At 39.8% G+C, this 15,410-nt stretch overlaps 1 protein-coding gene across 1 annotated transcript; it reads left to right on the top strand.

Annotated features, from left to right (window-relative positions):
* On the top strand, window positions 1-7,319 carry LOC131307874 (nucleobase-ascorbate transporter 4-like). Its single transcript, XM_058334599.1, has 14 exons — window positions 1-266; window positions 2,802-2,899; window positions 3,016-3,192; window positions 3,286-3,386; window positions 3,482-3,557; window positions 3,796-3,855; window positions 4,395-4,594; window positions 4,983-5,082; window positions 5,357-5,443; window positions 5,552-5,610; window positions 6,014-6,105; window positions 6,214-6,291; window positions 6,525-6,685; window positions 6,799-7,319. Exons 1-14 carry the CDS (start codon window positions 185-187, stop codon window positions 7,018-7,020), a joined length of 1,593 nt encoding a protein of 530 aa, XP_058190582.1. The 5' UTR covers window positions 1-184; the 3' UTR covers window positions 7,021-7,319.
* Window positions 7,320-15,410: the final 8,091 nt, after the last annotated feature.

Here is a 15,410-nt window from a genome sequence, read left to right as displayed (position 1 = left end):
CTCTCTCTCTCTCTCTCTCTCTCTCTCTCTCTCTCTGACTTCCGGTCCCTCCTCTGATCCTCCACCAGCTTCTTGTAGTTGCCTACTGACAGAGAGAAAGAGAGTTGTATTCACAAACTCTGCATTAGCTGCTGCTGCTGCTTCTTCTTGTTCTTCTTGGAGAGGAAAAAGGTGGAAAGAGAAAATGGGGGATACATTTAAGCCGTTTGAAGTAGAGGAACAATTATCTGATATCGACATCTGTCTAAACAGCAATCCTTCTTGGGGTCAGTCTCTCTCTCTCTCTCTCTCTCTCTCTCTCTCTCTCTCTCTCTCTCTCTCTCTCTCTCTCTCTCGCCATGCACGTATGGATTCAGATTTTTACTCCTTCCTTTTTATCTTCTGAGCATTCCTCTGTTTTTTTCTTCAATTCTCTGTTTTTACTACCCTCAGCATTTCTCCTTTGCGCATGCTCACCTGCTGATAACATTAATGATTCATTATCCTTGTATTCGCTACGGCCTACGTATTTGTATCCTCTCGAATATTGTATACACATTTATGTAAGTAAATCATTTATAGGAATCTCTGCCATGGTCTCTCTCTCTCTCTCTGATGTATCAAAATGTTGGCGCCATCCCTGATCAGAATTCAATAATTTGGTCAATTCAACCAGTTCCCGACAAAATTCACAAAATCCTCAAGTGTTTCAATTAGGATTTATCATTTGATTATTAAAACTCTTCTTTGGTGTTGTAAAGCTTTTGGTTAGATGTAATGTATACACCAAAAAGGAGGAGAAGAAGAAGCTTTTGGTTAGATACAAGTACGGCTCTTAATGAAGCTTTTACCCAAATTTGTGCTTAAATTTGTTTTTGTCCATTGGAGTACTTCATACCACATGAAACTTTTACTCTCAATGGGCAAATCCAAATCTAAGAATAAATTTAAGGAAAAGCCTGATTATTTGCATAATTACAAATTTAAGAGGAGAAAATAGCTTTGCAAAATTTGAGTCTCCCCCTTAATTTGAGTAAAACTCAATTTGTCAAGTTTGAGTTGAGGAGTGGAGTTGGTATTGAGGAGTTTGTACTCAAATTTTGAGTTTAAGTGAGGAAAAAAGCAACGGCTCGAGATGCTCTTATTGTAGATGCTACTCCACTTATTGCGAATTGATTTTGGATGCCCATACAATTTTAATATGTTAGTAGAGTTAGGTTCTGTTTGCCTCGTGGGCTAGATGCCCGAAATTGCAAGAGCAAGTCCATCTGTTGTTGCCACAATGGCAATGCCAAAGTTACCTTTTGACTTGGTATAATGTCAAAAAGTCAAAAATAGCAATGTTTCGCACCTGCCACAATGGCATTGCCAAAGTTACCTTTTGACTTGGTATAATGTCAAAAAGCCAAAAAAAGCAGTGTTTCGCACCTGTTTGGTGCCATTTAGGCACAATTTTAAATCCAAACCATTGAATAAACCCATCTCATTTTTTGTTATAATTCAAATGGCTTGAATGATGTGGCAGATTTGGCAACTGCCAAATTTGGCACGGAGAATGGCATTTCTAGTTTTTTTTTTTTTTAACAGAAAAAAACTTTATGTAAGCAATAAAGACTTTATGAGATCAGAAATGCTACTGGTACAGCGGCTGCTGTACAGCAGCCGCGTACAGATCACTTTTGTGCCCATCTCGGGTCCCGCAAAGATGATCGGAGCCACTCATTTTGTTCAAAATACTTCGTTTAGGGTCCCTGTAAAAAATCACCTCAATCCGATATCGGGAAGGGGGTTTACGAATCATCCAACTTTGCTTCAAAATTTATCTTTGCGGGACCCGAGATGGGCACAAAAGTGATCTGTACGCGGCTGCTGTACAGCAGCCGCTGTACCAGTAGCAGCGTCCTTATGAGATTGCCAACATTTGTCCTTGAGTTTGGCACAAGGGTGGGGAGGGCAAAGCCATTCTTTAGGCCAAATTTTAGCTTTGGTATGAGATTTGGCACGAGGGTGCACTTGCTCTTAGTGGTTAGTTACCAAAAACAATTGTGGGATCAAGACTTTCAACTTTCTCACCGGGAACACTTCTTTGCAAAATAGATCTGCACAATAAAAATAATTTTAGTTTTCTTACAAATTTCTTTGTCAATAGAACACCCACACAAGAAAATAGATTTTCTTTTTCTTTACTTTAATTTACTTCCCTTTTTGTGAGAATAAATTTTCCACGCAACATTCCAGACAATTAGACGAAGTAAATGTTCGGGTTCTTGGATGGCAGTGGGTTGCGGAGGTGGTGGTGGTGGTTTGGCATTGTGGATGAATGTGTTAGGACTAGGGTTTTAGGTGTTTGGTTGGGCTGTTGTTTTGGGTTGGGTTGGTTCCTTACCAACCGTTGGTTTTTTTTTTTTAGGGTTTTCCTCCTGATTTGGGCTCAGCTTGTTGGCCTAAATCAGTTTCCTTTGTATGGTGTGGAGAAGAGGGTCTTGGGTGGTCAGACTGGTATACTCAAGCCCCTATAATCTCTGTACTTCGTGTTATGAGTTAATAGTTAATGAATTTTTTTTTTGCAGATAAAAAAAAAAACAGTGGTTTACGGAGGTGAATCGCACCCATTCAAAGTGTATTGGACGGTCCAGATTTTAAAAAAACTCTTTGCGCAAAGAGTTAAACTCTTCTAGCTAATAATTTTTTTAAAATCCGGACCGTCCAATGCCAAAACAAATAGCTGAGATCATGTAGCTCCGCAAATTGCTGCCAATCTCATTCATCAAACTTCTTTAAGCAGAAAAACTTTGATTCTAACTTCATCTATCTTAATGCAGCTGCGGCCATTATTCTGGGTTTTCAGCACTATGTGGTAATGCTGGGGACTACTGTCATCATTCCTTCCATCATTGTTCCTTTGATGGGTGGTGGCCATGTATGAAATTATGTGAAAGTTACTTATACAAGCATTTCTGTGTCTTCATTAACTCCTCTGGGGAGTATTCCCATTGTATAAACTTAAGGTTCTGGGTCTTATTTTCTTTGTGGCAGAAGGAGAAGGCTGAAGTGATACAAACCTCGCTATTTGTCGCGGGATTGAACACTCTATTGCAGACTTGGTTCGGATCTCGGCTTCCAGTGGTGATAGGTCCCTCATACTCATTTATTGCTCCTGCACTTTTCATAGTGTTATCCGATAGATATAGCATATACATCGATCCTCTGGAGGTGAGCCCAGTCAAACAACTCAATCCCCATTCCCATGCCTTTTAAACTTCATGTTCATTTCTCTCATTTACTTTCGGTGTTCACTTTCTTTAGAGGTTCGAAAATTCGATGGCGGCGCTTCAAGGAGCTCTGATGATTGCATCCATTATCCCAATATTACTTGGTTTCTTTGGTATCTGGAGAATCATTGTGAGGTGGGATTTCGAAGAAAGTTACATTGCATATGGGAATTTTATGTTCTTGTGTAATCTATTTTAATCAACACTTGGAATTTGTTGGACGAGGATAGGTTACTCACGCCCCTTTCTGCTGTTCCTTTGGTAACACTTGTCGGACTGGGGCTCTACGCTCATGGTTTTCCTCAGGTAGGAATTCTTAAGCTTTCATTCAAGTACCACAAATAAGATGGTTGTTAAACAATTCAACATATAGGTTCCAGTTACGTTTAGAAAAGTAAATATTGTTGCTCTCGCCTTTTAATCGAGGCTGAACTCAATAATTTAAGTGTACATCTATCTAGTCGTTTTTTTCCTCCTAGAATTCTGTAACATGAAGGTATTCATTTTCTTATTTTGTCTTTTCATTTTTGGTTGATGGTTGTAGCTGGCAGAATGTATTGAGATTGGGCTTCCAGAGTTGATTATCTTAATCATTCTATCCCAGGTGTGCTTTTTCTAGATTACTTCTTACTGCAGCCAACTCCTGTCTAAATCGATCTAATAGTATCTTTTATACCGTGATTTGGATTGATTCTATTTTATCTGCTATGATGAAATGAGCATGTCTTGAAATCAATCAAAAAGGCCTTGGACCAAGCATATCGGCATGCAGTGGAAGTTTGACAAATAAAACGAAAGTGGAACATGATAACAAAAGGCCAATTTTTGGAGAGTTGTTAACACAGTTAAGATTATGTTTTGTGTATGACCCTGAAATGGTTGTAGTCATGGATGGATTGTGTTTAATGGTTTCACCAGTATGCAGTGCCTCGATCTTCTGTAGTTGATTCTCTATTGCCTATTTGATGTAGTGACTAGATTTTTCTTATTTCATGTGATCTACCATTTAGTTTATAAATAGGGGATCTCATTTAACTCTGGGGTGTGAAATTGCTGATTTGTTTTGATCCTTTGTTTCTTTGGAAATCTATTAACAAGAATTTCTTGAGGTAGTACTGATTTGGGTAACTAAATTTTTGGCAGTATATTCCTCATTGGATAGAAACCAAAAAAGGAGGCGTATTTGAGCGCTTTTATGAACGATATGCTGTCCTATTATCAATAGCCATTGTATGGCCATTTGCAGCACTTCTTACGGCATCTGGTGCATACAGAAACAAATCTCCAAGTACCCAAATCAGTTGCCGTGTTGACCGATCTGGGCTCATTAGTGGTGCTGCTTGGTAAGCTCATTCTTGAATTAGCATTTCTTTTGATTGTATCTCTTAATCCAACGCATCATTCAAAATTACATTCCGTGTTTGTTTCTACCTCTCTGTGTTATTTTGCTTAATAATACCACCAGTTTCATTATATCATTGTCTGGCTCGCAGATGCTGTGAACATCTTAAGCCATTTTGACGGACTCATCTTGGCTACTGAAAACTACACGTTCATCTGTATATCTAACCATGTGTTAATGAATATCATGTCAAGTTCTTTGGCGTTTTGGACTCTAGGAATCTTCGCCGTAGCAAATTGAAGACTCATGTTTATCTGAAAACAGCGAACCATCTGCTGTGTTTTGTGTACCCCTTCTTATAAGAGTTCCTGTTAATTCTCAACCTGCAGGGTAAGTTTTCCATATCCATGGCAATGGGGGACACCAAGTGCTGATGGTGCTGGGGATGCATTTGTGATGATAGCTGCAGCTCTTGTTGCTCTTATTGAGGTTGATTTTTTCTCCTGTATATTAGTATTCATTTGTTTTTTTAGATATAGCTGCCATCACTTTTTATTGTCTATCTTTGTCGGAGACAAAAGTGAGGTTGCAAGGTGTTTGCTTACTTATGAACCTTGCATGATTGTTGCTTATTTCTACAACAGATGAGCTGGATTTTATCTTAAGGACTCCTTGAAGGAGTTACACCATTGTTATTTTCCTTAAGGAGCATTTGAACTTATACACGTGCTTATTTTCCCCCCTCGGATGATTGTTTTTGCAGTCTACTGGCGCATTTATAGCAGCAGCAAGATTTGCAAGAGCCACGCCTCCACCACCTTCTATAATCGGCCGTGGTGCCGGGTGGCTGGTAGCATCTGACCCTGTGATAGATTATTATGTTTCCTTTGTATGTCTTTCATTTTCATCATAACTGACTCAACCTATTTTTTTTATTTTCTTGCCTTATGAGTTTTAGGGAGTGGGCTTGTTGCTGGATGGTTTGTTCGGTACTGCAAGTGGCTCCACTGTATCAGTGTAAGAAGTTTAATACCCGAACCATACGGCTTATCGCTTTGGCTACCCTACGAATACCTAGATGAAGGCATCTGTTACTCCAAGCACTAATTTAGCCACCTTTATGATAGACCATGAATTTGCAACATCCATAGGTCGCTGCAAGAGGGAAATCATGAAAGCTAAAGTTCATGAGGGATGGCTTACTTTAGTTACAAGTGCATGTGTAGATCATTTGTTTGGAATCATTTATGATGCAGACATTTATTGTTAGTGTGTGACCAATCAAAGTGTCACGAGCCCTCAATTCCTCTGCATTAGTTTTAGAATATTCTTGCAGCATAGTCCACCGAGGAGCAGATGTCCTCATCCAAGTATGATTTTCCTACCAATCTGGGATTCTTATATTCTGCAAAATGTTCAGTGAAAATGTAGGTCTTTTGGCACTAACGCGATGTGGAAGCCGAAGAGTGGTTCAGATATCAGCAGGATTCATGCTTTTCTTTGCCATTTTTGGTGCGTTATAATTGCATGTTTTCGTTTGACATTGCTTGCAAACTAGTAAAAAATTGAAGTAATGATTCAAATTTGGGTTAACTGTGCAACTGTATCATCAATTAACAGGAAAATTTGGGGCTGTTCTAGCATCTATTCCGTTGCCGATCTTTGGAGCTGTGTACTGCATCTTGTTTGCCTACATGGGTATGAATTCTCTATCTTGCTAATCGTCGGAGATAAAACTGCTGAGATTTCTTTATGTTTACCCAAAACTCGTGCTTGTTTGGAAAAATAAATTTCTTACAAAGGGAGGACAATTACAAATGCTTGTTTTAACTGATTTAGGATACTCACTTGCTTTTCCAAATCATCTTTGAATGCCTGTTTTAGCTTCAACTATTTGTTGAAATTTACTATGGTATACCATTCCGGTGCAGCTTCTGCCGGTATTGGTTTACTTCAATTCTGCAACCTCAACAGGCTCAGAACAAAGTTCATAGTAGCTTATTCAATCTTCATGGGCCTCTCAATCACACAATACTTCTATGGCTACATAGTAACTTCCGGTCGCGGTCCTGTTCACACTAACGCGCATTGGGTACGTTGTGCATGCAATTTATCATTTCTAACTCGAATGAATTTTAGCAGTTGCAAGTATTTTTGTGCTCGTGTATGGAGAAACTAAATGGAATTTCTAACCATTACTTGCAGTTCAACACAATTGTGGAAATCATTTTCACATCCCCAGCCACAGTAGCAGTATTGATCGCGGTGTTTTTGGATTGCACCACACGACCGAGTCGTACTGATAGTGGAATCTTTGACAATGGGAGGCATTGGTGGGAGAGGTTCAGGGATTTCGAAAAGCACCCCATGAGTAGAGAATTCTATTACCTACCTTCAGGCCTTACTAAGTACTTCCCATCTGTTTAGAATTTTGAGGCCTTGCCGTAGAAAAACTGAAGATACAGAAATAGTACTTCAATTTGTTTTGCCATGATGTTATTGGCAGCATATAAGTTGAACTCTCAGTAGCAGGAGGGAAAACAAGAAAGGAAAGCATATTGCGATACACGTTCGTAGGTTTAAGTAGTATCGGAAACCAGCTTGGTCTGGATTTGTCAGGCTAATGTTATACGGACAACACTATAGATGAAGAATTCATATTATGGGTTCTATGTATGAATACTGAGAATGATTGATGATGTTTATGACATTTTGGGTTGTGCAAATTGCAATGAGTTTGCAGCTTCTGATGGTTGTAAGAGCATAATAGGCACACCAGTGCCTTCAAATGCTCTAATAGTGGGGTTTTTAATCGGAAAGGGTCTAACTTGGCTTGGATTATAGAGACTGGCTGACATTATTTTGAGTTGGAATGAAAAACTTGGATGACTCCACCCTTGTCCTAAGATCTAGTGGTCAAGGTTCAAAACATCTCTAGTGCTATCAATTCATTTGAAGCCAGTCCATACAGAGCTTTGCTCTAACTTTAATTGGGACCTCGCAAGTGGGTGATGAAATTTATCCCCCAAGATTAGTAAAAGTGTGCGTAAACTATTATGGGCACCGGAATTATAGAAAAAAAAAGAAAGAAAGTAAACAATATAGAAAATTGATTTTAGCACTCCAAAAATTGATGGAGAGGCTCCAAAACAACGTCGTTTTGTGTATCAAAACTGTTCAATTTTGAAGCCCCTCCATCAATTTTTGGAGTGTTAAAATCACAATCCAACAATATATATATGCGAATCTAAAAGTCCTCGTAAACATTTATTGACAAGTTGAATTTTGAACTTGTTTACGTCTAGATAAATGTGTTGCGGTCATGGGTTGGTTGGATGTGTTCCACTGACTAACTAAAGTAAAGTACTTATTTTTTGAACTAAAGATAATGTATTATGAGAAAATAACATGTCTCGTAAAGCGGAAAATAAATATTTAAAAAATTAAAAATCTTAGCGAAACGGGGTATCAATTCCAATTTTGGCATATGTCACGATCTTGACAAGTTTTACAACATTTATAATGGAAACAAATAATCAAAATGAACTCGTAAAGAACTCACAAAACTGTGCGTTCAAGTACGTAAAAATAACCAAAAGTTTTCTAGCTCGTGGATTTGTTCGTCAGTTGAAGAATGTTGTTGTGGTTTAACTAGTTGGTTTTCATGTGTTCTAATTATTTAATTGGCTTTAATTAAATGATTTTTTGCACGAAAACCAGCTGCCTATTTAAACAATCTAGAGGTCAGAAAGCGGATGGCTAAAAATGTCCTTCCGAATTCGAAAGTTAGGTGATTCTGTCACTCCTTTGTTTTTTGTTTTTTTAACGGCACTCCCTCTTTGTAACATCCCAAAATTTTCAATAAATAAAAATTTCGTGATATTATTTTCAAAAATTATATTATTTGTTAATAATATGTTTTGTTAGGTTGATTGATTAGCTAATTAGTCCGAATAAATCGAATGAGATGTAGTTGTATCCGTATAAAAATCTATTCTGATCAATGAGATTTTATCTTCGTAAACCGAGACTACAGTTTGTCACGAAATATTTTATTTATAGTACGATATTATTTTCGTAATTTTTCGAAACCGAAAACTGAATCGCCGTACACCACGTGACACGTTTCCGCATCCACGGAAATAATTCTCATTGTTTTTCTTCTTCAACAGCCGACCCCCGCCCCATATCATTTCCAGCACATTTCCATTATTCCCACTTTCCTCCTTTCCCCCTTTTCCATCATCATCACCCACCCATCATTAACTCTTGTCCCCGTTTACCGTTTTCCTTTCCAAAAATGCTAGAGGCACATCGGTGTGGCACACCTCAGCCACACTCCTCTCACATATAGGAGGGTTCACTTGGACCCCGCTCCCTGTATGTGAGAAGGGTGTGGCTGAGGTGTGCCACACCTGATGTGCCCTCCTATTATATATTTACACACACAATGTTACTCACACATGCACGGGCACAGAGAGAGAGTGAGCGCGCGCAGTCTGGGCAGAGAGAAAGAAGAGCTGAGGTGTTTAGGGGTAGGGTGGAGGTACTCTGGTTTTATGGTTCCCGATAATTTATTTTTCAGGTGTAGAACCGGATTAGTAGAAGTTGAATTGGAACATTTAAGAAATATTTGGCGAGTTTGGACAAATTTTGAGGCATCAGAGGATTAATTATTTGGAGTCTTTTTATTTTATTTTGGAGATGTAAATTTCGTACAAAGGCAGATAGGAGCCTAGAAGTTTGTAAAATTCAGTGTATTTTAAGGGTAATGCGCCCGAAATTTCTTGAAAAATCGGGGCGTTACTCTCTTTCTTACAAAATAAATTACCTAATAAGGGCACAAAAGAGAATATTGTTAAAGATAAGGGGAGTGACAAAAATAAAGTGAAAATGACAGGCCGATCCTAAATTTGGAGGTCATAGCCAACTAAGCCCTATGCGCTATAAGTGTACTGCCTCATAGGTCCTTCGCGTGTAATTTTACAAATTCGGTCCGACTAACCAGTGCTAGTATGTTACGGCCAATTGTCACAACCCAAAATGGCAAGTGAGCGGCCGTAAACCATGAGACTAATCCATGGAGCACGCAGCCTAAAAAAAAAAATTAAATGCCAAAGCTTTGAATCACTGAGTAAATTTTATTCAAAACAGTATCAGCCAAAAATGTTTGAACAAAAGCATGGGGCACAAACATCCCACGAACCAAATAATACCAAGTGATCCACCAATAATAAAAAAGAATTCAATAATTGACAAATATTTCAAATGTGGAAGCGATTAATAAAATAAAAGTACGATGAGACACCCTAAGGAGGTCAAACTAAAAGAAGTCGTCGAGATGCTGCCAGAGTCCTTGCTTAAATCCCTGACTAGCTTGAAAAAGAAGTTGGAATAAATTCGTCAGCTGACAAGCTCAGTGAATAGCGAAGCATGTATATTAGAATAAGGTTATGAAATAGGGATCAAAATGATTTACCTTGTCAACATAATTTGGCATATGCGATGAACAACAAAATAATCCATTAATCCAATTAACGATTCATCCGATAAGTCTTAATGGTGTTTTCAATCCAATCTCCAGCAACACTGGGGAACCACAATCAAAATCAATAGTACCAAGTGCCAGGGAACAAATGTCTCAAAATTGGATCCAATACCAAAACTTAGAGTCACCACGAGTAGGCAGCCCGTAGAACTTTTTCCTAAGAATGATCCGGTCAATAACAATCGTTAAGCATTAGGGTCACTGGCTAAATCCGATTTCTTCCCTAATGGCCAGAGTCACCCGCACACAGAGGATTAATTTCCCTAGACTTTCAAAATATGTTCCCAACAATATCTGTAGAGACCCGTAAATTATTATAATTTCGGAAATCGTTTGAAGCTTGAAAGGAATCATATTATTAATAAAGTTGTATGTTTGTTTGTGGGGTGCACGGATATACGTTTATTGTTGTGTATCGGACACTTGGAGAATGGTAAAATGTGAGTTTTGATGTTGTGATGATGTTTGGAGGTGTTGGTAACAAGTGGGGTTGATTTGGTAATCGTTACAAAAAAATTCATTTTCTATCCAGCTTGAACCGGTACTGGCTGTTGCCCAGTACCGGTACATGATGCCCAGAATTTGTGTCTTTTGGCATTTTGAAGGCTCTTGAATCGGTACTGGGAGTCGCCCAGTACCGGTACATAGTGTATTTTTTTGCAACTTTCAGCACGCTTTTTGGACCTCTATAAATATCCCATTTTATAATTTTTCACACCCAAAACCCACGAACCAGACCTGAAAACACCCCCTCTCACCTACCCAACTCCAATCTCGCCCAAAACTCTTGATTTCAACCTCAAATCTTCAAGATCCAAGGGTTTTCTTCCTCCAAATCACTTGAATCTCACATTTTGTGAACCAAGGGTAAGTTTGGTGTTGTTTTTCTAACTTTTTGGCTCTCACCCACATTTTTCTCTCTCTCCTCTCAATCACTTGTTGATCTTTGCTTGTTTATCATGTTTTTGGGTAATATCCTCTCTAGATCTTGCACCTAAGCTTGAGAGTAGCTTGTTCTTGGAAGATTTGGGCTTATTCCTCTTGGTAGATCTAGGGTTTTGCTCAAAACCCACTTTTGTAGGGATTTCTCTCTTCCTCTACATGTTTTGCGGTGATTATGTGTGATTTAGGTGTTTATATGATATATAAGGATGAATAGAATGGTTTATGGCTTGAGGATTTTACTATTTTCTTTGAAAATAGTATTGTGGACTTGAGTGTTATGATTCATGAGTTGCATGTGACGTATCTAGTAGTGTTTGGTCTTGTGTGGAATGAGTTTATGGTATCAGTGTTGGTTGTGATGATATGGTGGTCATAGATGTGAAGTGATTGAGGAGTATATTGTGTCGCAAGGTGTGGAAACACAATTACGCGAGGGGTGGAGGTTCGTTGGAAGGAGTGTGTGTGTGTGTGTGTGTGTGTGTGTGTGTGTATATGTATGAGAATGTTATGATACTCGTAAAGGGTGTTGACGTACATTCGCTTGGATTTGTTATTTAATTTGATTTATCGTATTCACGCTCATCATCTCATTACATATAGATTTTGTAAAGAATTTCCTACTGGGCTAGTATAGCTCAACAAAATCCTTCTTTTCAGGTTCACATGCTGGATCATAGCGTGCTTGCTTGTGTGTTGAGAGACGAGGACATTTTTGGAAGTCAACTATTTTTAGTTACTCATTCATCTTTGTAATTAACCTTCTTTTGATGAAGATGGGTTTGTAACTATTTATTCGAGAATTTCCTTTTGATCAACTCGTTCGTATTCGTACTTAAGCTTAATTTGTGGCCGGTGTACCTATGTTGTAATTTATAAAACTTGGGGACTTAATTTGTAAATTAAACAGGTGGGAACTTCTTTTGGGTATTATTCATATTATGCAAGAATCTTCTTTGAATTGGTTTATTTATTTATGTTAAAAATCGAAGGCGTGATAATATCTACAAAATTCTCACCAAAAGATTATCCAAACAATAAATAGTTTCACCAATCCGCATGCCAATTTTAAGAACCAAATAAAATAAATACATGTTCCCAATTTCAATCATTAATTTTCTAAAACAATAATTCAAGGGATACGGGGAAGTTCACAAATACGTAACATGCTTAACCAATCACCTGAATTCAAAGCTAATGCAATCAAATAATGCAAAACAAGCCTAACCTGAACAAAGAATCATATAACAATACTATCACTAACTGTATCATGTATAATATTGTCTATAATAATGAAGGACTGCCTAGAAGAATATTTAACTAACCTAGATTAATTACCCAAGTTACCAGACAACTAGCAAACCTAAAACTCTAATTCCCAAGTCCAAGTTCCACATACTGTGGGCACGCACCCCGGAAAATTTTTATTACGAAAAATTTGGGTGTGGCCCTCTCTGGAAAAGCGCGGCGAGACGCTTCGATTCAGAGTCGCCACTCGGGTTTTAGCGGTGAAAATACCCAAGGAACCGAACTCGAAAACGCTTGCTATGTTTGTTTGATTTTGAAAATGCGTAGACTGGTCCGTCGTTACCTTCGATATCTGAGGTTCGGGAGCCAGGTTACGAGAGGGGAAGGGTTTTATGGCACCCCTCTCGCCCAATCCGGAGATCGGTCTCTACTTAGGCATTTTGTAAAATATTTGCATTTTTCTCTCATTAATCATTTTTAGCTAGTTAGGGCGGGGGAACAGTTAAAGGGGATTAAAACTGTAACAAGTTGCAATTATGTGACAAAATGCTTTATGGAGATGCCTTGATGACAATAAATGAATATAGATTGAAAACAAGCACTGGGAGCAGTTTGAACAAGTTGGAGTACGCTTATCTGAAGGGATGTGAGCAGGTATCACACCAGTATGCACTGGCCGAGCCACTGCATGCTGATATGACCTGCGCAAGCCACTACGTCACTGGCGTACTTCACTTATCATGAACTCACAGTCTTTGTTTGTAACCCTCTGGGCTCTGGAATGGACCAGCGCACACCCAGGACAAACCACACAGTTTAATAGCAGCACATTATACAATTACAGGCAGATACAATGGCTCCAAGCCATGAAAAGGAATAGAACACCCCATAAACAGTGTGGGGACATAAAAAGGAGGCCAAAAATAAGATAAGATGCAAGGACCAGCCATTGGATCTTGGTATGACAACCGTACGCCAGTTTCATCCTTTGTCCAGTGCTTGGCTTTGCATCATCTGGGTTTTGGAACATGACCAGAAGGGTCCTAGAGGCCCACCACAGCAAATAAAAGAGAGTATTGAAAGGCTACAACTATACAGTGCTAAGATACAGGAAGCTGTAAACTGGTTGTTAGCATGCCATAAGGTGACAAAAGAAAAACATAAGCAAGAAAACAGATGGTCAATGATCCCCACACCAGTGGTGCACGTACTGCCATGACAGGCGTACGGCTCCATGTCACTGGCGTGCGCCATTGTCCAACTCGCACAATCTTTGTATTTTACCAGTTTAAGACCAGGTCTAGTATTGATTACTAGCCTGGACCTCACTGGTTCCCCTCAGGGGCTAGAACAGAGAGCCACGCAAAAGGTGGTATACCTTTGGTTTTGAGGTTTGAAGGTGGCTTTGAACTTGAGGTTGAAGATGGAGGTTGGATGGTGACTGAATGACAATGGGGTGTGTGGGAGTGGACTTCTCTTCTTTCTCTTTTAACAGAGGAGGGGAGAGAGAGCAAAAGAGAGGAGAGAAAAGGGTTGGACTCTTTAATGTGGTTAACCCCTTGCAAATGAATGCAATGGGGGTATTTATAGAGGAGAGATGACTGAGAAGAGGGGTTGATCAGTTGGGGTTAAGGGTTGGTTAGGTTAGGAGAGAGCCTCCCATGCATTAAATGCATGGGACTTGGCTTGATGGGGGATGTAAGAGAGAGAGGGGGACGGGCTAGCCGAGAGTAATCATCAGGGGAACTGTGGATTATGTCGGGGTGGCCACAAAAGTCCTGAGCACGTGGTTGAACAGTGATGCTTTGACTGGATTTGACTGGCGTACGCTAGGATTAGAGGTGCGTGCACCAGTAAAAACTGGGTCAACGGTCGATGACTGACACGTGGTAGCTTACTGGCGTACGTCAACACATCACTGGCGTAAGCAAGTTTGGTTTTGCTGAGGCTATTTGGCTTTGGCTTGAAGGGTTTGAAAGGGGTTTTGAAAGGGTTTGAATGAGGTTCGGAACGCTCAAAGCTCAGACACACCATCGACCTTGGACTGTCCTTGACCATAATCATCATTGGGGAATTAAAAGACCGTAAATAAGCTAATCTGAACAGTCCAGAGTAGGGTGTCTACAGTAGCCCCCCTTTGACGGCACTTGAAACACCATTACTTTGGTATAAGTAACGTCAAAGGTTCTTCTAGACACCCCTCCAGGCTATCCAGAACAAAATGTACGGGCCAAAGTAGACATGAAACTTTAAAGAACCTGATTGTCCAAATTTGGATGAGCGGATCATCGGACAGATTGCCGCTGCTGGAGATAATATGGACGGGTGGACCATCGTCGCTTGATTGAATTGGAAGGACAAAATGGGCTGCCGTAGAAGGCGGACTCTCCTGGGGAATAATCCATTGCAAGAGTATTGACTTTGTTGGGGAAAGAGAACCATCTGTGGGCACGCGCCCCCAGAAATTTTGTTTGTAAAATTGGGGTGCGGCCCTTTTGTCGAAAAAGCGCGGCGAAACGCTTCGATTCAGAGTCGCCACTCGGGTTTTAGCGGTGAGAGCACCCAAGGAACCGAACTCGAAAAACGTTTGCCACGTTTGTTTGATTTTGAAAAAGGCATGGACTGGTCCGTCGTCACCTTCGATATCTGAGGTTCGGGAGCCAGCTTACGAGAGGGGAAGGGTTTTATGGCACCCCTCTCGCCCAATCCGAAGATCGGTCTCTACTCAGGCATTTTCTTACGAAAAGTTTGCATTTTTCTCTCATTTGATCATTTTTAGCCAGTTAGGGCGGGGGAGCAGATAATGGGGATTAAAGCACTGTAACAAGTTGTGATTTATGTGGCAAAATGGTTTATGGATGACTTGATTGCAATGCTAAATATAGATTGAGAACAAGCACTGAGCAAACTGGATAACTCGAAGTACGCTGCCTTGTAGGGACGTGAGCAGATTCTGTGTCAGCATGCACTGGCCGAGCCACTGCGCGCTGATAGAATATGCGCACGCCACCCCATAACTGGCGTACTCCACTTGTTTATTTGCTCAGTCTTTGTTTTCAACCCTCTGGGCTCTGGAAAG

The sequence above is a fragment of the Rhododendron vialii genome, chromosome 11a (assembly GCF_030253575.1).
Source record: "Rhododendron vialii isolate Sample 1 chromosome 11a, ASM3025357v1".
Classification (NCBI taxonomy): Eukaryota; Viridiplantae; Streptophyta; class Magnoliopsida; order Ericales; family Ericaceae; genus Rhododendron; species Rhododendron vialii.
Note: the sequence above shows the minus strand (reverse complement) of the source record. Positions and strands in the feature narration are given on the sequence as shown.

Bases quoted from the DNA above. Each gene is read 5' to 3' on its own strand.
- LOC131307874 (XM_058334599.1), top strand. From the start codon at position 185: ATGGGGGATACATTTAAGCCGTTTGAAGTAGAGGAACAATTATCTGAT. The intron at 5,444-5,551 runs GTAGCATCTGAC...TATGAGTTTTAG, and splicing joins GCCGTGGTGCCGGGTGGCTG to GGAGTGGGCTTGTTGCTGGA. The intron at 5,611-6,013 runs GTAAGAAGTTTA...CAAAATGTTCAG, and splicing joins AGTGGCTCCACTGTATCAGT to TGAAAATGTAGGTCTTTTGG.